This window comes from Suricata suricatta, chromosome 12 (genome assembly GCF_006229205.1).
Source record: "Suricata suricatta isolate VVHF042 chromosome 12, meerkat_22Aug2017_6uvM2_HiC, whole genome shotgun sequence".
NCBI classification, from domain to species: Eukaryota; Metazoa; Chordata; class Mammalia; order Carnivora; family Herpestidae; genus Suricata; species Suricata suricatta.
This window is the reverse complement of record NC_043711.1, coordinates 53453182-53476939: the sequence shown is the minus strand read 5'-3', so window position 1 is coordinate 53476939 and position 23758 is coordinate 53453182. Positions and strand designations below refer to the sequence as shown.

The 23758-nt window shown below is 48.3% G+C and overlaps 1 protein-coding gene across 2 annotated transcripts in view; it reads right to left on the bottom strand.

Annotated features, from left to right (window-relative positions):
- The window catches only part of FGD5 (FYVE, RhoGEF and PH domain containing 5), a 120447-nt gene that overhangs the window by 58740 nt on the left and 37949 nt on the right, over positions 1-23758 (bottom strand). For both annotated transcript variants that reach the window (XM_029917051.1, XM_029917052.1), the window contains exon 3: positions 9950-10082. In XM_029917051.1, coding sequence (XP_029772911.1) covers positions 9950-10082 — 133 coding nt within the window. The remainder of the gene's footprint in view (positions 1-9949; positions 10083-23758) is intronic.

The window sequence follows — 23758 nt, the reverse complement described above, 5'->3', positions numbered from 1 at the left end:
CTCCGAGCTCCATCTGTGAAACAGCAATGATAATGATGACACCTACTTATTAACAGAGCAGCTACCACTTATTGAACACTTAGTATATGCTAAGTATGGCTGTAAGCTTTTTACATGTACTTTCATTGACTCCTCCCAACAACCTATGAGTAAGGTACTATTATTATTACCTCCATTTTACAGAGAAGGAAACAGAGAGTCTAGAGACCCTTTCCAGAAACCTGTCCTATGTTCTTCCATACCCCAGGGAACTCAATTTTATACCTTGTTTTTCCCCCACCTCTGGGCCTTTTCAGCTCATGCAGGTCCCTGTGCCAGAACTTCCCTATAATCTCAGCGAATGTCTCTAAGTCATGCACTAAACCTGAGGTAGGGCCGAGCACCATGGCAGGCATCCTGATGCCTCGTTTTTGCCAGCCTCCTCAGCCACACAGCCCGCTGAAAGAAAACCCTGTGCAGAAGGGAGCAGGGGCTGCCTTCTACGGCTGTTTCCAGCCCTGGGTAAATACTGTGAGGGGCCAGGGAAAGGGCTTGCTGGGGTGTTAGGAGCCCGCATGTGGAGAAAGGCGAGTGCTCAGAACTGGCAGGTGCTACCAGATTCCTGGAGAGTGCTGTCTCCGGAAGTTCCTCCAGGCACCACTATCTCAGACATTGTCCTTCCCCTTGGAATTCAGGTCAGAGTTTCTAGCACAGCCCTCAATGGCCACTAGGAAATTCGGACAGGAGCTTGAGGAGACATGGCTCATTTTCATCCCAGCTGTCACCTGTGCTTCCACAGGCAGCAAAGGAGGGATAAAGATGCCAAAAGAGAGGGATGCCCTTGGTGGCTCAGTCGGTTGAACATCAGACTTTGGCTCAGGTCATGATTGCACAGTTTGTGGGTTTGAGCTCCACGTTGGACTCTGTGCTGACAGCTCAGAGCTTGGAGCCTGCTTCCGATTGTGTCTCCCTCTCTCTCTGCCCCTCCCCTGCTCATGATCTGTCTCTGTCTCTCAAATATAAATAAATGTTACAAAAAATTTTAAAAAAGATGATGAAAGAAAGGCAATCCCTGCCAGGAGAAGGGCAGGGAAAAGGTGGGACCAGAGGTCCTGTGGTTCCCCCAGCACCTAGTGGCTGCCTCCAGTTCATGCTGACACCTGCCTTATTCTAGTTCCTAAAGTCAGGCTGGTGTGAGTCTGGGTTTGGCCTAGATGCTTTAAAAAACTGTTGATTTTGGAAGGACTCTTTGGTTCTGGATGAGGACTGTAATACATTCATACAAGCTGCATGTTATCTTGGAAGGCCATGAATGAGGGATCAGAAAACCTGATTTTTACTCCTGACTCTGCCTCTAATCTGCTCAATAACCCCCAGCAAATGAGGGCCTCTCTAGAAGCTTTAGTTTTCCCTCCTGTAAGACAATGGAATCTCTTGCATAACTGAGATGCTATACCCACTGAATAAGAACTCTCCGTTCCCTCTCCCCCAGCCCCTGGCAAGCAACACCATACTCTCTGCTGCGCCTGTATTCGGTTTCTCATGTAAATGGAACCATGCAGCATCTGTCCTTCTGTGACTGGCTCACTTCACTTGGCACGATGTCCTCCAGGTTCATCTGTGCTGTACCATGTGACAGGATTTCCTTCCTTTTTAAGGCCAAATAATATTCCATTGTATGAACAGGCCACACTTTGTTTATCCATTCATTCATCAGTGGACATTAAGAGGGTAGATTTCATGTTACGTGTTCTTACCACAATAATAAACAAAACAAAACAAAGTGATATCTAAATGTCCCTGTCACGTCTCTTACCTTCTAGAATCTGAAGACAGTGGCTGAAACTGTGACTGGCAAGTTCTCATTGTTTGAAAAGACCTGTAGACGGCTCATATGAGATTTGGTCTTCCTGTCCTTCCTCACTTCAGTTTAAGAAAGGACCAGCCATTACCTCAAGAAGCCAGTCTATGGCTGAATTCCACGCTGTCTATGCTTCCTATGCACCCTTCTTCTCCTTTCTACTTAACTATGTCCTACTCTCCTTTGTGAAGCACTAAGGCCTCACCTCCTCTTGGAAGCCTCCTTGATTGCCCTGACTCTTAAGACTTGAGACACTTACACTGTTCAGAGTAACACATAGCTGAGGATGCTGGGGCTGCCCCACAACTTTCTATCTCACAGCCAGCCATTATGTTTAAATTATGAGATACAACATTCACAAAAGAGCATAAAACATGAATGTGAGCTTTAGAGACTATCATGTTAGTAGCTTTCTCATTCCCCAACGTGGCTGTGAGTGCCTGACGGTCACACACCCCACTGACTTCTTTCCTGGCACCTCCAAGGGCTGAGGGCCCCGTGGGGGCTCCATACAGAATGGGTGGCTGAAGTACACAGGCCAGAGCTTAACTTCTGTGATAGCGGCCCCAATCCCATGCCGGGGCCAAGCACATCTAGACATAGCAGAGACAAGAATCAGCCACAGAACAAGCCCTCTTAGGGCCAGGGCATGCTAACTGTCTCACACCCAGCCTGCTGGCTCCTGACGGCCCCCAAGTCCTCCAGGACTCTCTGAAAAAGGGGCATGGGACCTGGAGGTGCCCTGGCCACCTCCAGACTTCTGAGCACCTATTTGCTGATATTCTGTGTCCTTCATCCTCCTCCACTCACACTGCTTTGAAATGTCTGTTGTGTTACTCTGGGAACTCTGCACTGTCTGCATGGCTACTGGAGAGCTGGTGAGAAGCAGAGTTGGCTCCAGCTCTGCCTCTCTCTGTGCAAAGTAAATTATAAAGGACCAAACAAGTGTTTTCATTTTTTAAGTTTTTATAAAGCTTATTTATTTTGAGAGACAGCAAGAGAGCAAGAGTGCACATGTAAGCGGGAGGAAGGGCAGAGAGAGGAGAGAGAATTCTAAGTACACTCCACACTCTCAGGGCCCAATGAGGGGCTCGAACTCACAAACCATGAGATCACAACCTTAGCCAAAATAAAGAGTTGGACACTTCACCGACTGAGCCACCCGGGCACCCCAAGTGTTTTCATTTTATTAAACTGTCATGTATCTAAGTTTGTTTTCCTTACTTGACTGCAGAAACTGAGTCTAATGTATTATTATTAATTAGTTTTTTTGAGAATATTTACTGAGTACTATTTCATGTTCCAGGCAGTTAGGACACAGATGTGTGCTTCAGGAGGAGGAAACTGCAAGTGTAAAGGCCCTGAGGTGGGTCTGAAGAACAGACACGACTTGTTTTGGAATCCTTTATGATGCCTGGCCAAAGGCCTAGGAGTTTGCTGAATTTTATTTGATCTGTGATTAACACATGGAAATAGAGGATGAAATGCAAGAAATTTCAAATCTTTCAAATCTGGTGCCAACAACCAGAATGTCAAACGTAAGAGGAAAAGCTGGATGAGGGGACGGGAAGATGCTGGGTTCAGTTTGGGATGTGCTGAGTTAGAGGTACAGTAGACCCTCCTTATCTTTGGGGGATATGTCTCAAGATTCCTAGTAGATGCCTGAAACCACAGATAGTGCTGAACCCCACACAGGCACATCGTGGAGAAATGGTGGGTTTTTCCAGACCATTGTAATAAAGCGAATACTGCAGTAAAGCAAGTCGAATAAATTATTTGATTTCCTAGTGCATAAAAGTTATGTTTACATTACACTGTATTCTATTAAGTGTGTAAGAGCATTACACCTAGAAAACACTGTACATACTTAACTAAAAATACTTTATTGTTGGGGTGCCTGGGTGGCTCAGTCAGTTAAGCCTCTTACTTTGGCTCAGGTCATGATCTCAGTTTGTGAGTTTGGGCCCCATTTTGGGCTCTGTGCTGCCAGCACAGAGCCTGGATCCTGCTTCAGATTCTGTCTCCCCCTCTCATTCTGCCCCTCCCCGGCTCATGCTATCTCTTTCTCTCAAAAATGAATAAACATTAAAAAATACTTTATTGCTACAAAAGCCTGAGTTGTAATCACTGATCACAGATCAGCATAACAAATATAATAATAATTGAAAAATTTGAAACACTGTGAGAATGACCAAAATGTGACACACAGACACGAAATAAGTAAATGCTGTTGGAAAAAAAGGTGTCAACAGACTTGCTCCCAGCAGGGTTGCCCCAAACCTTCAATCTGTAGAGAATGCAGTGTCTGTGAGATACAACCGAGTGCACGATGAAACAAGGAACGCCTGTATATACTATGTTTTCACCTAGACATACATACCCATGACGAAGTTTAATTTGTAAGTCAGGCACAGTGAGGGATCAACAATGACTAGCAATAAAATAGGACAATTACAGTAACATATTTCAAAAAAAGTTATGTGAATGTGGTCTTTCTCTAAAAGTACCTGATAGTTTCTGTACTTACCCTGGTTCCTGTGATGATGTGAGATGGTAAAACGCACATGTGATGACATGAAGTGAAATACGTGATGTCGACACTGTGACGTGTTAAGCTACTACTAACCTTCTGAATATATTCAGAAGAAGGATCCCTTGTTTCTAGATCATAGTTGATCCCAGGTAACTGAAACTACAGAAAGCAAAACCACCAATAAGACAGGATGGCAGTATCTGAGGGGTTTTTGAAAAGGGACTCAAAGGTTAGCTGGAGGCTGGAGTGTGGGGCCATAGAAAAAGATCAGACCAGGAGGTCAGCTCTGGAATGCCACCTGAGTAGAGCTGGCCACTGGCCTGGAATAGGCAGAGCACAGATGAGAGATGGGGATGGAGGAGCTCGGGCCTTGGGAAAGAAACGTCTCATGTGGAGGCACAGAGTTGGACAGTCACAGAAATAAGGAGAGAACCAAGACAGAAGGGAGCCAGTGAAAACCAAGGGAGAGGGCGCTCCCAAGGCGAGAGACCACCAGAGCTGAGGCTCAGGGTCTGGGTGGACAGCGTGGAGGCTGGGGAGGGCCATGAAGGGCAATGACAGCAGTAAGGGGGGGGGGGGAGACTTGCAGGTCTGTGGGCTGAGACAAATCCTCAAGCATTGCTGCAGCCCATCTCTCTCTCCTATGCTCCAGTTGACTGACATAGTCTTCTAGCCCTCAAGGCTCAGTCCTGCTTTTCTGCCTCTGCACTGCTGTCTTCCACTCAGAACACTCTCTCCCTAGACGCTCCCATTTCCTGCTGGCTCACTCTATTCAGCTCCCTGGTTTCTCCCTCATCATAAAGACTTCTAAGAAATCAGAACCCTCCTGCGCTGCTGGTGGGAATGCAAAATGGGACAGAAGCCACGGTGGAAAATGGGATGGCAATTCCTCAAAAAATTAAAAATAGACTTCTCATATGCTCTACCAACTCTACTTCTGGAGACATACACAGAAGAACTGGAAGCAGTGTCTCAAAGAGACATCTGTACATCACATTCATGTTTTCTCCTAGACATGCATATTATTCTCAATAGTAGTGTTATTCTCAATAGTCAAGAAGTGGAAGTAACCCGAACACCCACTGATGGGTGAACTGACAAAGTGTGACATGTATATACAAGTGGAATATTATTCAGCATTAGAAAGGAAAGGAGACTGTAACACAGGCTACAACATGATGCACCTTGAGGACATTGTGCTCAGTGAAATAAACTAGTCACAAAAGGACAAATATCCTATGATCCTGCTTACGTGAGATCCCCAGAGCAGTCAAAGTCAGAGAAGCAGAGAGTAGCATGGTGGGTGCCAGAGGCTGGGGAAGGGGGTGGGGAGCTAGCTTTAATGGGGACAAAGTTCCAGTTTGGGCAGATGAAGACTGTTGTGGATTGGTGATGGGGATGGTTGTACAATAGTGTAAATGTACTTAATGCCACTGAACTGTACACTTAAAATGCTTAAGATGATGAATTTTATGTTATGTATACTTTAACACAATTTTTAATTGGACAAGAAAGCCTACTCTGGCCTCACTGCCTGAATTTCCTGCTCACCCTGCCCTTGGTGCCCACCCCCAGCAGCAGGTCTGCTTGTTCACTCGGCGGCATAGTGCTTCTACTACCCAAACCCGCCCCAGGGGCCTTCTAGTTGTTCCTCTCCTTCCCCAGGATAGGAGCCCCACCAGTGCAGGAAGGCACCGGCTCCTTCCGGTCTCGTGGCTGCTGTATCTCCAGCTGTTGGAAGGCTGCCTGGCACAGAGCAGGTGCCCTGCTGAGAAGGAGGCCGGGGAGAAACACAGTGAGATGCAGAGGCAAGAGATACAGACAGGGGCAGTTCCTGTTTGCCAGGGGACAGGGCTGTTTTGTGGGACAGGGAGCAGGCTGCAGCCTGAAGAAGCTGCCACGGGTTTAGGAGGGCCTCCTGGGGACAAGGAGGAGTGAGCACAGGCCATGGAGCCATGGAGCCAAGGTGCAGGGCTACACCATGAGCTGAGAAGACTGGCATGGAGAAAGCACATGGTAGAGTTTAACCCAGGTGGGGGACGGGCCCAGTGGAAATAACCAAGGTTCATGCAGATGGTCAGGTAGAGATGGCACATGGGAGGCCTGGGGACACAAAGCCAGCAAGGAGGCCCAGGCCAAGCTGCCTGGACTGTGGGTACAGCCAGGGAGGAGATGACCTGCGTGGGCAGAGCCAGGGAGGGTGTCGCAGCAGGGCAAGTCTTTTCCAGAGGTCAGGGCAAACTTCTGCCTGAGCTCGGGGGTGGACTCATCCGGGAAACATGAGGACAACAGGACTCAGGCAGGGGAGGAGGAGGTGTAGGAAGGAGGTGGCTCAAAGAGGCCACCAACTCCTGGGCTCACCTCTGGGGAGCTGGTATTTAGCTTGAAAAGTCTCAGTTAGTCTGAAAATCAGGCTTGCTATTGGGAAGGAGTGACACGCCAGGCAGCCTTTGTCTCCTTTCACAGCTAGATCTATTTTTATGTCCTTCTTGCTTTCCCTCCTCTATCCCCTCTCCTTCGACCCACACCCCTTGAGTGTCTGTGAGTGGGAGAGAGGGAGAAATCAGACAGGCATGTGGACAGCTGGGCTGGGCCTCCTGTCCTGCTCCAGAAGACTCCCTACTCCTGATGTGCCAGTCAGAACACCTGGAAGAGTGGAGCTCACCACCTTTTGTTTACTTTTACATAATCCATATCAAACTCTAGGAAGGGTGGGGGCCAGCCCAAACATGCCTCCTGAGGCACAGGGAAGCAAGTCTGCTATCACTCACACCTTCCCTGGGTCTGCTCCTCTGAGGTGGCTGGAGATGGGAATCTGGCTCTTTCCCTCCTCGATGTGACAGAGGCACGGGGGAGAGCTCTTTGCCTTTTGGGAAGTAGAATTTTCAGAGACAGTGGAAGACAAAAAAGATGACAAGAAAACGCTCCCTCTCCCCATGTTCCCTCCCAAGCCCAGGAAAGACTGTGCCCTCTGGAAATCTCCCTTCACAGTTGCACTGACTCCCAGCAATTTGGGAACTCTTGTTCACTGAGGGCTGCGGGGAGGGAGTACACTGTAACAGCCTCCTGGGGGTCACCGTGGCTACAGGTACAGAGCCTGAGGTGCCCCTCTCTGACCCCATCTATTCCTGGGATCTGCACTAGAGAAGAGCACGTACTCGAGGAGCTGTGTGAACCAGCACGCTGCAATGCTGTGGGCAGAGCGTAACAGTTAGAAACACTATACGTGTCTCTCAGCAGGGGGATGGCATATCCGTAAACTGGCATACCACACAGCAGTTAAAAAAAACCCTTAGAATGCTGTAGCAGTGTGTGAAAATCTTGTAAGATATGAGTGAGTAAACGCAATCAGCCTAGGCCAGGTTTCTTACAGTTTGATGTGACTCAACCTAGCAAAACAACTCCACAAACAATACCATCCATGTTCCACTCCTAATGAACAACATACGTAGGAGGATACAAGGGGAAGATTCTGGAAAGATACACACCAAACTGCGCCCTGCAGCTGGGACTGTGGTAACACAGCTGGAGGAGGAGACATAGGTAGCCCCAGAAGGACATTTAGCAGAGAGCTGGTTGGCTGTGGTGGGGGCCCAGCACTAGGTGGGGGACCCTACTGCCCTGTGGGTCCTTCAGCTCTTCCTGGCCTGGTACCCAGACCCAAATCCCAGTGTCAGAGTGTGGACTAAATCTCGAATAGAATATTTTTCTGCTTCTGGGTTCCACAACCCCAGGGGTGCTCAGAAAAGCCCAGAAAAGCTATCATCACTTCTAATGGCACCGCTGCGGCACCTGGCGACTCAGTCATTAGGCATCTGACTTTGGCTCAGGTCATGATCTCAAAGTTCAAGAGTTCCAGTCCCACAGCCGGTGAGCTCAAGCCCCCTTCGCGTGAGCCCCGCTTCTCTCTCTCCTCTCTGCCCACCCCTTCACCCTCCTGGGATTCTCTCTCTCTCTGCCCTTCACTCACTTGGGTCCTCTCTCTCTTTCATAAATATGTAAATAGACAGACAGACAGCTCACTCCACTAAGTCAAAGCTCCTCTCCCTTGCCCTCAAGGAGCCAATGGTTCCCTCTGGGGAGAGTGGCAGAAGTGGAGAGGTAAGACAAGGCTTCCAGGGCTGTAGGGCAGAAACAAACAAACAAATAAACACTGGGTTGGGACCAGCCAGACCCAGTTTTAAGTCCAACCCCTTCAATTAGATGGCAGAGTAGTCTTGGGCAAGTTATTTAATCTTTGTGTCCTCTGCTACACAGCAGGGGTGATGGCACGGACCTTGAATTTGTAGTAAGGAGTGAAAGAAGCCTGGAGTGCAGCAGACAGTGCACTCTATCCAGAGTGGGGAGGAAGGGTCGGAGCCCAAGTGGGAAGGACTGAGGAAAAGCCAGGTGGGAAAGCCCCCTTCAGCATTCCCATAGCCTGGGGGAGGTAGTTATGAACACCCTGAGCAGAGAGATAAATGAATTGTTAGAAGAAATCAATGATACGAAAACAAAACGAAGTCACGACCACTTATATAAAGGTTGGTAAGTGCCAGGCACTCTGCGGAGCTCTTCCCCAGGAGCATTTTTAATCAATGTGGCACAACTGCCCTGGCTGTGAAAGGAGAGGATGACAAAGACAGGGATACACACATGGGGCAAGGTGCCTGAAGGAGGCTTCTCGGGTAGGAGGTGGTGCTCCTCAGGCCCCCTGTGACCCTTTGGCACACAAGCAGGACCCAGGAGGTGGAAGCCGGTCTCAACCTCCCTGGCCTGTCTCCCTGCAGCTGGGTGTCTCTCGGTGTGAATTCCTGGCCCCCAGCACCTGTGGTGTTTCCTGGATGGCACAGAATAGGGGCCATGTGACCCCGGACAAGTTCTTCACTTCTCTGTTTCTGCAAATATAAAACACGGGAAGCAAACCTGTGCTCCAAGAAGCAGGGTGTTGAAGGACTGAAACACTGTCAGCGAACGGAAGTGGAGTGCAGGATCCCAGCACCCTCTTGCCAGCATTTATAACTACCACCAGCCACCAAGGCCTGATGTCCACAAAGAGGTCTGGGCCTCCACTCTGACTTGGTTCTCATCCAGGCAGGGCCCCACCTCACCGTCTGCATCCAGACAAGCAAGAGCCCTTCTCTCAGCCCCACCCCTCAAAGCACCACTGCAGGGAAACCAGCTTTCATTCCCAAACTGTCTTCAGTTAAGGAAACTCACACACTTCTCTTAACTCATCATCAAGATTCCCATTTCACAGATGAGGAAACTGAGGCACAAAGGCCTGAGGCTATTAGAATCCAGGTCTGTCTTGATTCAAATCAGGCAGCTCTATTTCACTTCATTCACAAGGGCTCTTGGAAGCCCCAAACTTTCTCAGACCCAAGAAGCCAGCAGGAGCTACCCAATGGCAGCACCCATGCAGGACCCCGTGTCTGCCATGTGCCTTAAATCTGCAGCCCCAACTGCCTCTGTATCCAACTTGGGGTCAGCTATTTGCAAACAGCTCCCTCCTCACCAAAAGGGGGTACTGTGGGTCCTTTACCATCCTTTCTCAGCCTTTGCATCTCTGCCCCCCACAACCTTGGGGGCCCTACCTTGTGGGTGAGGCTGGGGTCTCTTGGAGCACCTTCCTCCTCCTCCGAGCTTCCCTGCTCTTCATCCGATGACAGGTCCTCTTTGGGGGCCACTGCCGAGATGGGACAGACCTTATAGGGCTCCGTGTAGGCGCTGCAGTCAGAGCACAGGATACAGATGGTTAGAGCTCCCTGTCTAGCCAAGGCAAAGTGAATACACCAAGGGCCCTATGAATGCCACATGCCATTAACAAGTGCTGTGGGTGCAAAGCTCCATGCCTGCCCTCCATGGGGACCCAGAACTGAATAAGATGTAGGCACAAACCTCCCTACTTACTCCCACTCCAGCCATCCTGGCCTCTTGGAGTTCCCTGAATATGCCACACTCTTCTGTTGCCTAAGTGCCTTTACATATGATGCCTAAGTTAGACCTGTCTCTCTGTTAGATATGAGGCAGGTTGTGATGCTGAAGGAGGGTACAAATTATTACTGTGATATCAAGAGATGTTAATCTGATTGGTCCAGCCATCTGGACAGGCCTGGTCAGGCAGCAGGGTCCATTCCCAAGGTGGCCATGTCCTCTGGGCCTGAATAAGGGATGCAGGGATGCAGTTTAGTTTGGGATGTGCATTGAGGACCCTGGTCCCTGTGATGCCATCAGCTAGATCATGGACAAGACACAAATCAGTTTCCACCTAGAGGGATAATGATTCCTATTTCATTTTCTTGGCTGATGCTGTGAGATTCAGTGCTTAGAAAACTTACACAGGTAGGATTAACAATCTCATATGTATGTAACTATGACTATTACATAGGCATTGCCATTGACTAAATATACTTATTCAATAAAAGTTTTTAATTACCTGCTTTATGCCAGGCACAGAGCTAGGCAGTGGGTAAAATAGTGGTGAATAAAGCAGATATGGTCTCTGTCTCAAAAAAGGAACAAGGAATATGAGAGTATAAATTATAAGTGAGGGAGGAAGAAGGAGGTACTTTCATAGGGAGTAACAAGGGGGTACTGTTTAGATACAGCAGGGCAGGCTGCTCTGAGGCTGTAAGAGAAGAAGAGCTCTGTGATAGCACAGGGGAAGTTTCCAGGAGAAACAGTATGTGTAAAGGCACTGAGGCAACAAAGAGCTTGGCCTGTCACAAACCAACCTGGAGTAGAAGAACCCTCCTTTCTCTGACTTTGAAACAATCTCCATAGAGGAGGCTCTAACCCCATTACAACCACCTCCTCACTCTGCTCTTGGCCTCCCTCTCGACACAGCAGAGTGATTACTCTACAATAATCGGGCCATGTCCCTCTCCTACTTGAAAACTTTCAATGGCTCTTTCCTGCCATTGGCAATGAGGTCTCTGAAAATATCTCAAAAATTTTCTCCTCATACTCAAAATCCAGGTATTTGGTCATGTTAAATTCTTATCACGTCTTTATTATGCCCTCTGGGAAAGTCACAATGAGATGCTGGAATGACAGAGGGAGGGATGGATGGATGAATGGATGGATGGACGGACGGATGGATACACTGGATGAACTGGAAGAGAGGAGGGGGTATCCACTTATGGAGTGGCTGGGCCAAGGCTAGCCCACTCTTCATGTGGGTAGGGACACTGTTTTTATCTCTGGTCCAGGCAGGGAGAAGCATGGCGAGGGTAGGGGACACCAGGACAAGAGAAACAGCCTCAGGCTACAGTAGAGCTCAGGGCCATGTTGGAGCTCTTTCTCAACTACTGCAGGAGCCATACATAACCAGGGATAGCTGGAGCCCAAGCAACAAGGGGCTCTGTCAAGAGCAAGACAGGCATCCCTCGGTGTACACTGGAACCATGAAGCCAGACAGACCAGGGACAATGTGGTCTGTTCCTGCCTGGGCTTTTGCTGATAAAATGTGTGTGTGTGTGGCAGCATCTGTGGCTGTGTACCATGTACAGATGCACAAACTGAGTCCTGACTGGGGCTGAGCCACAACTTACTCTACTATCCAACTGGCTACCCTTCTGGTCAGACCGCTTTCTTCTTTTTTCACAACAGACTTTGCTGTCTTTTTCTTTCAAACTAAGAAAGCAAACAATGGATTTTGCAACAAGCCCCAGACTACCGAGGTGTAAAAAGACATGTGAGCAGCCTTCCTCCTAGGGCCACCCTACACCTCCTTCACTGCCCCTTCCCACACCATCCAGGGCCACCGGGAGTCAGACTAACACCACACTTGCTTTAGTGACCTTAGAACCTCCTTCAGGAAAGTGACTGCATGGGCCAGTCTCCTAGAGCCCTGGCTCCCTCCCTCCCCACCTCTAGAGCCTCCTGCACCAATTTGTACCTCAGATAGAAGAGGGCCATATTAGGCCCCAGCAGGAGCCCATTACGCTCTGTGGAGGATAACCAGCAGTGGAGAGGGATGGAGCAGTTACCCAGAGAACTGTGCCCCTGAACTGTGCTTGCTCATGCCCTGTGAAAAAGGACAGAATTCCCAGCCAAGCCTCCCATGGATCGAAGGGTCACCATCATCCCAGGCAGCAAGCTGGAAATCTGAGCGTCTCCTCACACAGCCAGCCACAGTGTGAACACCACACCTCTCCTGGCATTTACCTTTATGTATTCCCCAACTCAACTGGCATCTGTGTCATAGCTCTGTGGATCAAGCATTTCTTGCCTGAACGTTTGTGACCACTGCTTTCCTATCCTCCCCCTTTCCACTCTGGCTGACCTCCAATCTTCTCTACCCAGCAGCCAGAGAGGGACCTCCTCAAAACCCAATCTGATCACGTCACTCTCTCACTTGAATTGCTTGGGCTGTTGGGTAAGGCTCTGCCCCATCTAGGATGTAAGAAAGTGGATGTCCCTGGGGCTTGATGCTACCATTAAGTCTCCCCAACAGTGGATGCTACCTCAGGCCAAGCAGAGGGTTGGATTCCACAGAACAGAGCCATGAGTGGCACTGGGGAGACAGCCATGGGAGTCAAACCCCCAGAGAGTGGGAGACACTGGCTCAAGGTCATATGGCAAATCTAGGCCAGTACACATTGCCTCTGATGATGCCTCTCCCTACGCTGGATCCCATTTTAAAGATGTGACAATAGAGGCCTAATTGAATTTTCCTGTGCACTGATGTATAGAGCTGGGCTCAGGTTATCAGGGTGAAAGGGGGCTTTGTTTTTGTTGTCTGTGCTATTATTTTATTTTCTATTTGAGAGGTGGTAGCATGCAGAGTTAGAACTCACACTCTTGAGTCAGACTGCCCGCATTCAAATTCCATCTTGGCCCCATACTGGCTGTTGTTTAACTTCACCAAGCCTCAGGGGTACCTAATTCATGGAGCTGCTGGGAGGATTCAATGAGTTACATAATGTAAAACAATTAGAACCATGCCCAACACATCATAACTCACTAAATAGGAGCTCTCTGCATTACCAGCTTAACTCTAGCTACATATAATTATTCTGCTTTTTACCTACTATTGTCTTTAAGTCAACTCATTTTTAACATTTGCTAACACTCTGACCTCATCTCAAGTGATAACACCCATGAAGTCACAGTGTGTATTCCTCTAGCCTTTTTTCTTCTTCTTCTTTTTTTAATGTTTATGGGGCGGGGGGGGGGGCAGAGAGAGAGAGGGAAACACAGACTCCAAAGTAGTCTCCAGGCTCTGAGCTGTCAGCATAGCGTCCGACACGGGGCTGGAACTCACAAACTGTGAGATCATGACTTTAGCCAAAGCTAAAAGCTTAACTGATTGAGCCACCCAGGTGTCCCTCCTCTAACCTTTTCTTAATTTTTTTTAAGAGAGAGTGCACACCTGTGCACACAAGGGGTAGGGGCAGAGGGAGAGAGAATCCCAGCAGGCTCCAAGCCCAGGGTGGAGCCTGACACAGGGGGCTCGATCCCATGACCTGACTTGAGCTGAAATGAACTGAAACCAAGGGTAGGACACTCAGCTGACTGAGCCACCCAGGAGTCCCTCCACTAACTTTAAAATAAACCATATAATTATTAAACTATAACAGTTTGATTAACATGGTGTTGTCACGATCAGAGACCCACAGATCTCACACTGATAAATGTGAACTTTGACCCACCAACCATCCATCTGCAACCAACGTCAAGCTTTGGTCAGAAATGTGGCCCATGATCTTTTATTCTACTTCTTCTGACTTCTGTTTTTAAGAAAGATCTAGAACAGAAGTCAGGACACAAAGGTTTGGATGCTATAATGATATTTTTGGCTTGTTTATTTCACCGTCTTATTTAGGAATTGGGTGTGCCATGAATGGAGATGAACTGCCATTAAAAATATACTTTCACGATGTAAAAGAGCAAGTATAATACAGTGTCTTTGCAGATTCAGTTGAAATTGTAGTGACAGACCTGATCTTGGACAGAGTCATTCATTTAATAAGACCACAGGTGTCAGCACAGCTGCCCCTATGGACCTTTCATATCTGCTACCAGGCTAATCTTCAGATACAGGGAAGAAAACAGCTCTGAGAAATGTTTCGACAACTTGCACCCAAATCCTCCACCAGGCTCTAGCAGGACTTATGTCCTGTGTGAGTAACCACTTCTTTCCTTGGGAAAACAGACTGGGAGCTGTGACACATCCCATTGATTTCCCCAGTCTGTCAACATAAACCTCTGAGATGAGTCCTTTGCATAGAAGGGAAGGCTGCAAGGCTCCGTATTTTTAGTTGCATGGTTCCTGTTAGTTTTTTCAGTCATTCATAAAAAATCTATTAAGAATCCTCTGTGTTTCAGACTCTGAACTGTAGGTACTGGTAGTAGAGTGGTAAACAAACAGACATTGCCTTTGTTCTATGGAAAATGTCCACTACAACCGAGATGTTGTCTCCAGATAGCTTATTTGACCATAACAATATATTACATATGAGAAAGCCTTCTAAACTCACCCATCTACATACCTTTTCATTAACTCACCCATTTGTCTATGCATTCTCCACTATCCAGCTACCTATCCTAGCCATCCATCCATGTATCCATTTGTCCACCTGCCCATCTAGCCATCCTTCCTTCCAGCTATCTAATTATCCCTCACTCACTTATTCAACATATAGGGATTTGCATGTACTTCAAGGAGCTAATACAGGGAGGACTGTCTCTGACTAAAGATGACTAAAGTACTGTCTCAGGCCAAGTACTAGTTAAGAGGATGAGCTCAGAAGTCAGGCTGACTGGTTTAAATCCCAGCTCTATCACTTAAAGCAAGCTACTTAACCTTTCCGTGCCTCAGCTTTTTGTGTGTTTGTTTTTAAATCTGTAAATCAAGGGAGATGACACATGCCTCAAAAACTCAGCAAAAGGGCCAGGCAGTTAGGACTGTAAGTTTAGAGACCAAGTGGCCTGGAACTTTGGCATCAGATGAGAGAAGAGTCACTGTGTGACTTTAGGCAAGTGACCCAATCTCTCTGTTTCTCATCTGTGAAGTGGGTATGTTCATTGTGGGATGCAATGAGAACATAATGGAGAAAGTGGTCACTGCTTGGCACGCAGTTGGTCCTTTCTGGCCAGCCTGCAAAAGGGCCAAGTTCTAAACCCCCAGACTAGTCTCCACAGAGCTGTGTCCTCCCTCTGAGCTGACTTGTGTTTTAAAGGGAACATAAATTAAAACTGCCCGGAGCTCATTACCTTAAATGACTCTCCAAATGAGCACAGTTCTTTCCAGCAGCTTAGAGTCGTAAAAGGACATGTGCATCCACATGGGGGGATGGACAGTTTGTAACCCAGCCCAGGGCTGTCCAACTCTGACCATTAAATCCCATTCTATGTAACACTCTCCGGGAGCCATAACCCTAAGGACAGCCAAATGGCTTAATATCTCATAAAAAAGGAACGCTGGCCTCACTGGGGATCTGTTGGTGGGCACTCTGGCCCCAAACTCCATCCTTGCTGGTGCAATGATATGTGTGAAGGAGGCCAGATTGCAGATGTAACAGCCTTTGGCTCCTCTGACACAGGCTGGAACCTTTTGGAAGTTTGCCAGCTCAGCCAGGAGGGGCAGGGGGCTTCAGGGCTGCTTTCTGGGAGCTGGAAAGTTGGCGATGTAAGAGACAAGATTACTACCCTAATTAGCAGAGCAGCTGGAATAGCTGGGACATGGGGGGCAGGGGGCTGGCTGCACAACCAGGGATTTCCAAACCGTCAGATTTCAATCCTGCCCCCTGCCTACTCCGTACACCCTCTCACCCCAGGCATGTTCACAGTTCATTCAAACAATCCCTCTGGACCTTCCCCAGGTGATACTTTCTGCTGTGAGCCTTCCTTGTCACTCAGAACTGATCCTTCCCATGTCCCCCTTCCTCAAAGGGACACTGAAACTTTCACAGACACAGATACCATCTGCACCGTTAATTGGGAACCTTCGATCAGATAACAGTGCAAATTGCTTAGGTTGGGGGTCAGAGACCAAGGAGTCCTGGATTCACCACTAACCCAATCCATGATCTGGGCTACAGGACTGTTGAGGTGGGCCTCAGTTTTCACCCCTGTAACACGGGAGGTGGAGAAGAAAACACCCAGGCATGGGAAACCGTGTGCTAATACCAGACTGCAGCACCCATGGCCTGAAAGCAGCTGCCTGCCTGTCTCCTCACCCCTGGAGTGAATTTCTGCTTTGTTCCCTCTTGGAGGGAATGCATCCTACACCCAGGGTCAGCCAAGGGATAGCGCTTGTAATGGTTCCCAGAAACATGACTGAAGGAGAGGCTTTTTTAAAAATTCAATTTCCATTTTTCACTAAGTGAAAACAGAAGTACATCCTTGCTTTCTGTGTCCTATGACATCTCCACCCCTCTTCTTGAAACACAGCATCAATGGTTTTATAGGAATTTGTTTTGTTATAATAGCTTTATTGAGATATAATTCACATTATCATAAAATTTACCCTTCTAAATAAGTGTACAAGTCACTGCTTTTTAGTGTATCCACAAAGTTCTGCAACCATCATCACTACTTAATTTTAGAACATTTTCATCAACCTCAAAAGAAAGCCTGTACCACTAGGACTGCCCCCCAATTCCAGGTAACCCCTAAGTTCATTTTTGTTTCTATGGATCTACCTTTTTCTGGACACTTTATATAAATCGAATCCTACAATATTTGTCCTTTTGTTTATGGCCCTGTTAGTAAAATGTTTTCAAGGTTCATCCATGCTTTAGCATGTATCAGGATTTCATTCCTTTTTATGGCCAAGTAATAGTTCACTATGAGTCTGTACCACATTTTGTTTACCCATTCACTTGTGGATACACATGTAGATTGCTTCCACTTCTGGGCTATTATGAATAGTGCTTCTGTGAACACTCTTGTAAAAGTGTTTTGTGGGGACATATGTTTTCATTTCTCTTAAGTATGTGTGTGTGTGTGTGTGTGTGTGTGTGTGTGTGTGTGTGTGTGCGCGTGTGTGCATATATACGAATAGAACTTCCAGGTCATATGGTAACTCTGTGTTTAAGATTCTGAGGAGCTGCCAGACTGTTTTTGGCCATGCTGATTTACATTCCCACTGCAGAGTTGAGGGCTCCAATTTCTCAACATCCTCATGAATACTTGTTATTGTCTGTTTTTTTAAGTGGATCTGAAGAAGTTTTATAGGGATTTTCAAAAATTTTGTTCTTGATTCCAGTTCCACCTCCTCCTGCTCTAAACTCATTTTTCCCCCTAGGCAAAGGGGAACATAGCCATATGTATGAAGGTGGTCTTTTTAGACAATCCATGGGGTTCAGAGGTCCAGGGGACGGATAATAGTACTTGTGGAAGACCTGCAGAAGCCTCATAAAATGACAGACTAATATAAAGATGTAACATACTAGAGAAAAATCATAAGCCAGAGCCCCAAACTCACCAGAGCAATCGTCTCTCAGGTTTTGATTTTGGGGAACAGTCACTAACCCTCCTGCAAATTGGGGTACCAGTCAAGACAGCAGAGGAGGAGTCCTGGCCCTTAGCAGCAGCAGCCACAAGGCTGGTGCAAAGGCCCAGCCTTGCTCTGACCACTGACCCGCACATATCAGCCACCTCTTAGGTCCCGGCAAAGGGTAATGTTAAAGGACACATTTCAATTCCTGAGGGCGGTTCTGCCACTTGTCAGCCCAATGACCCGAGGCCAGTCTCTTAACCTGGTCAGCTCCCTCCTTTGTAAAATCTTTCCAGGGTCTAGGAGATGATGCCTGTGAAAGAGGCGGGTGAACTGCTCATCGCAGTGCCTTTGTTACAATCAGTCTGAGCTAAAGTCCAGGGCTGAATTAATCAGGCAGAGCCCCTGGGTTCCAGTCCCACCTCTGCCACAAGCTCGCTATGTGACACTGGGTGGGCCCTTTCCTCTCTCTGGGCCTCAGCTTCCTCAGCTGTAGAATTAGGGAGTTAGAGAACCTCTGAACCTTCCTAACTTGATGCTTCGTGACTTTATGTCCAAAGGGGTCCCCCACGAAGCTGAGGAGCTCTGTCCTCGTGATTCCTGCACACCTCTGCCTTCATCAGCGTTCACGTGCAGCCAAAGCACTGACTCACTGGCCCACGCATATTTCTGTACTTTCCCAACACTGTGCTTCTTCCAAGGCTATTCCAGAATTCTGGCCCACCCCCTTCCTCCACTTGCCCCTCAAGGGCTACATACATGCCAGCTCTCCCAGGAAGTCCTCTGCATCTCTCCTGCTGAAAGGGCTCCCATCACACTTTACATTTTGTGACTGCAGTTATTTATGTTCCTGCATTAGGTCCCTATTAGATACAAATTCTTCAAGGGGGGATCTTTTGCTCACTATGCACCTCTGTGTCTTTCATGAAAGGCACATAGTAGGTGCACAACAAGCACGGGCTGAAAGACTGTCCTAGCCCAGCTAATTTACCTGACTTCCCATTAGCCTGACAGGGAAAGCCTCCCTATTCCAGTCGGTAGGCACAGTACTCAGCCCACAGCAGGGGCTCTACACTGTTGGTACAAATAGTACCCACAGGTGCTGCCTTGAGAATGCTGTTAACTAGCCAAGTCTTAATGGATAAATGTTTTTCTTTTTTTTTTTTTAATTTTTTTTTTATTATTTTTTTTACTTTATAAAGTTTCATATTTTTTTAACATATGCAATTATTTTCCATCCTTTACAATACAGTAGTTGCAATGACACTCAAAACAGAAAAGCAAAGTAAAAAATCAAAACACCAACTTCTGTCTCATGTAATTATGGATAAATGTTTTTCTAATGAATTAGGCCATCACTGAGATTACTTTGAAAATGGCTGTGGGGTGGGGGTTGGGAGAGGCACCCTGTGGGGTGGATCTGCTTCAGCCACAGGTTCAGCAGGTGCTGAAAGACTGGTGACCGGGATTGCCTCCACTTCCTCATCCGTAAGACAAGCCCCACAGCTGTCAGTCCTAAGCACCCAGCCCAGAGCAGCAGAAAACTTGGACATATCTTTCTCTCATCCTGAGTGCTCTGAGATTCTGCCTAAGCAAGACCATGGGGGAGGGGGAGGGGAGCTGCTGATGCCACCTCGGGCAGTTGGAGAGGATGCGGTGGCTGGAGATTCATGAAGAACACTGCAATTTTATAAGTGCACACCACATCTGAAGCTGCCCAGAGCTAGGAGAAGGGTCATTTGTGGTTGCTTTGTGTAGTGGTCTGAAAAATAGTCCCCTTTTCCCACCCCTCCCTTCCACAAGGACACAGCTAGCCAGTAATAACAGAACCAGCCACAATAGTATTAAAAGTAGAGCCAGTGATGTGGGGTGCTGACCATGTGCCTGGTACTTTATGAAAATTTTCCAACCACTGCATCCTGTAGGTATTACCGAGCCCATTTTATGGATGAGGAAACAAATGCTGAAAGGGTAGGTGCAGAGCTGGGAAGTGAACCCAGGGCATCTGGCTTCAGAGTCTGTCCTTTGACCTCCTTATCTACACTGCTTCTATACTGTAGTAGTAGCAGCTGTTTCTAAGCAGTGAGCTATACATGCCTCATCCGTTACCCCACTGGATCCTCTCAACTACTTGGCGAGGCAAACACTGTTATCCTTCTCGCTTTCATCTGGGGAAACTGAGGCTCTGTGAGGTTAAACGACTTCCCCAAGATCTACTGCTATTCCTCTTCCACCAACTTCTCTTAGACAGAACCATAAACAGATGACCCTCAGCTGGGCCCACTCATTAGACACATTCATTCCTCTGGCTCATCGCTGCCTTGTCTGTGCTGAAGAGACAGGTCTGAGAATGTATGAAAGGCGCCAGGACACAACAGTGTCCACAGCGTAACCACACAAGAAGGGCGAAGGGTGAGGGCCATTCTGACACACATCAACACACGTCATATGTGGCCAGAGTGGGACATCTGAATGGGGGACACAGAGAGAATCAATCATACAGAGCCAGACAGAAATAAACACACTAAGGCTCAGACCCAGCAGGGAAGGTGACAAAGGAAAGGGAAACAACCCTGGACCCAGACACACAACCACAACCACACACACACACACATACAGACCCACAGACACACACACACATGCATTCTTGTCGCAGACCCATCTCATGGTCTTGCTGAACTACATCTGCCTCCTTTGCCCCCAACAAAGGAAGAAGCATTTTCAGAGAAATGTTACCCTTTGCAAAAAGCCTTAGATCCTATAAACCCAGGGTACCTGTGTGGCTCAGTGGGTTAAGTGCCTGAGTTGGGCTCAGGCCATGATCTCATGGCGTGTGGGTTTGAGCCCCACATCGGGCTCTGTGCTCACAACTCAGGGCCTGGAGCCTGCCTCAGATTCTCTGTCTCCATCTCTCTGCCCCTCCCCTGCCGGCGCTCTGTCTCTCTCTCTCTCTCTCTCTCTCTCTCAAAACTAAATAAAAACATTAAACAAAATTTTTAAGATCCTATAAATCCATCTTGTTTCTCGAGGGCAAGACTGCCTGCCAAGAACAGATGTCTGGGAAACATCTGCTGACCTAACTCCCTCATACTGGTTAGGACCCAGAGTTTGTGGCTGATGGAGTCTCCTCTGTGGACCCAGGTTCAACTTCACCTCCTCCTCCAGGAAGCCTTCCCTGACCAAAGAGGAAGGACTATTGGAAGCTAATGAGGCTTATGCTTTGGGCCCCATACCCGCGGGGTCCCTTTCAAGGCTCTGTTGATTATTCAGTATTCTTCATTGTATATTCTTTTTTCTCAAAGAGACTCCACAGATTGCATAAGTTTAACAATCTGCCCCTGTGTAGCCTCACCTGCTTACAGAAGTGGCCCTGCTCCCCTCTATGTGCCTCTGTACCCACAGACACCCCTCACCTAGTTATGGTCTTGCTTTTTACATGTTTTCTCTCCCTCACCAAACTGTGAGTTCCTTCCTGCCAGCCAAGAGTATTCAACTCTGCATATAACAGGTACTCAATTAATATCTGCTGGCTTTAATTGGCTCATGGGGTTGGAGCCCCAGAGAGCACCTCCAGCCAGGTCCCTCCTGGCATCCCTGAACTGGTGTGGCTTTGGGACACTTCAGAATCAGAGCTGCCACACCCAGCACAGGCACAGCGTGGCATGATGGATGGAGCACCCACTGCTTGCACTGCCTCACCTGACATAATCCGCATGTACTGATGGTCTAACCTGTGCCTGGCACTAGGGACACAGAGGTGAAAGAGATCATCCTTATTTGCCCTTGAGGCACTCACAGTGGGAAGCAAACAGACCAACAGGAGATGAGGTGGGGAGTGCTATGAGGAAGCAGCACAGTAAAGGACCCCTAAGCCTGTGTGGGTGGGTGTGGTAAGGAGGGAATCACAGAAGGGTTCCAGCCCAGGGTAAGACCCGAGCTGAGTCTGAAGGTTGAGCAGGAGAGAGAAGACAATGGTAGGGGAGAACATTCCAGGGAAGTTCACGCAATGGCACAGTGGAGAGAAATGTTGGGGCCCATGTGCAAGGAAACAGAATCATCTACTTCTCCATAAGGAGGGCTGGGAGAAGAGGCTGGCAAGGCAGCTGGGGTCTCAAATGCAGGGCTAAGGCACCTGCACTGTGTATCCCAGGAAAACGGGCAGCCAGAGAAAGGCTTTGGTCAGGGAAGGACCTGACTAGCTGTGCTCCCTGGAGAGTTTGCCCTGGCCACTTGTGAACTGCAGTGGGAGACATGCTAGAGGCTGGAAGCCCAGAGAAGGCTGGGCGGGGCCTGGGTGGGGGCTGGTGAGGCATGGGCTCAGGCAATCCTATGGGACACAACACACAACTATCCTCATTTTGCAGATGAATAAACGGAGACTCCAAGGTATTGGGAGATTTGTTCTGGGAGACCCAGCTAGAAAGTGGCAGTTCCAAGATTAAATTCAGGTCTCCCATCCCCAAATACAATCTTTGTCTCTTAAAGCGTGAAATCAGGTATATAAAAGCAGTAAAGACAGTGCCTGGACACCTGTATGGACTCAATGAACATTAGTTCCCTTTGCAATTCTTATCCAGGCCTTAAAAATTAGCCAGGAATCCCAGAATAATCATTACAGGGCCTGTTCTTTAAAAAAAAAAAAAAAAAAATTCCATTTACACACACTTCTCCAGGAACACTTCTGTGGCACAGGTGACACTAACCTGATTCCCTGTGTGACAGGGTGGCAGGGGGTTGGCAGGTTCCTTCCCCATCTTGTTCCTCACAGCTGGGCTGTGAGCTACATATGGGCAGTGAGCCTGCTGTGTGTATGTTAGGGCTGCAGCCAGCACCCATTTAACCGGTGGAGAAATCAAGTTTCAGGGTGGGAAGGAGTAAAGGAGTAAAGGAGTAAAGATCTCCTGTTTCTCAGCTTCATGCTCTTTTCACCATTCCCAGGAGCCTCCCTCAGGAGCAGCGGGTCAGCTGCTTTGGCGTTTTGGAGGCAGGCAGGGTGTGGCAGTCTTGGAGGGAAGAGGCAAGGGGAGGGGCAGGGCTCCCTGGCAAGAGGGACCTTTCCCTTCAACAACAAAAAGTCTGTCCTTGGGCGGGAAGAGAGGCGCCTGCCCTCAGCCCTCCCACCAGCGCCCAGACTCATCTTCTGAGCTCCCAAAGTCTGGCTGCCCCTCCTCCACCCCCTCCCAGGCCTTGTCCTGCATTTCCTGTAAATACCGACACTTCCTCCCGTGGGAGGGCCTGGCAGTGCTGGGGCCACACCTAGCTGGCCTGCTAGCCTAGCACACAATGGCTGGGCCACTCTGCACCCCAAGCCCTCCCCAGGACCCAGAGAAATGCCACCCTTTGCTAGAGCTGCCCCAACCCAATGCCTGGCTGGAGTGGGGAGAAGTTTGCCCCAGGCTTCTCAGCAAGTCTGCAGCACAATGCAAGGTCACACCTCACTCATCTCTATACCCCCAAACCCTCTACACTGCCTGCCACACTTCCAGTCTTGGAAGTGAAAATCCTGGTTAGAAGCAGACTCTGGAGCCAGCCCCACCTGGGTTTCCAAAACCTGGTTCTCTGCCACTCACCAGCTACGCAACCTTGGGCAAGTTTTCTGTGCCTCAGTTTCCTCATCTGTAAAATGGAGGAAATTAATGATACTAATCTCGCTGGGTTTTTGTGTGAGTTGCCATACATAAAAGTACCTAGGGCAGTGGCTGTAACACTATGTGATTACTGCAGTTTTTAATCTTAAATTTTAATTAATTAATTATTTTAATTTTTTTTTAGAGAGAAAGCACAGCAGGGAAGAGGGGCAGAGGGGGCGGAGGGGGGGGAGAAAATCTCAAGCAGGTTCATGCTCAGCACAGCCCAATGTGGGGCTCAATCCCATGACCTTTGGATAATGATCTAAACCAAAATCAAGAGTCAGATGCTCTATCGAATGAGTCACCCAGGCACCCCTGTTGCACTT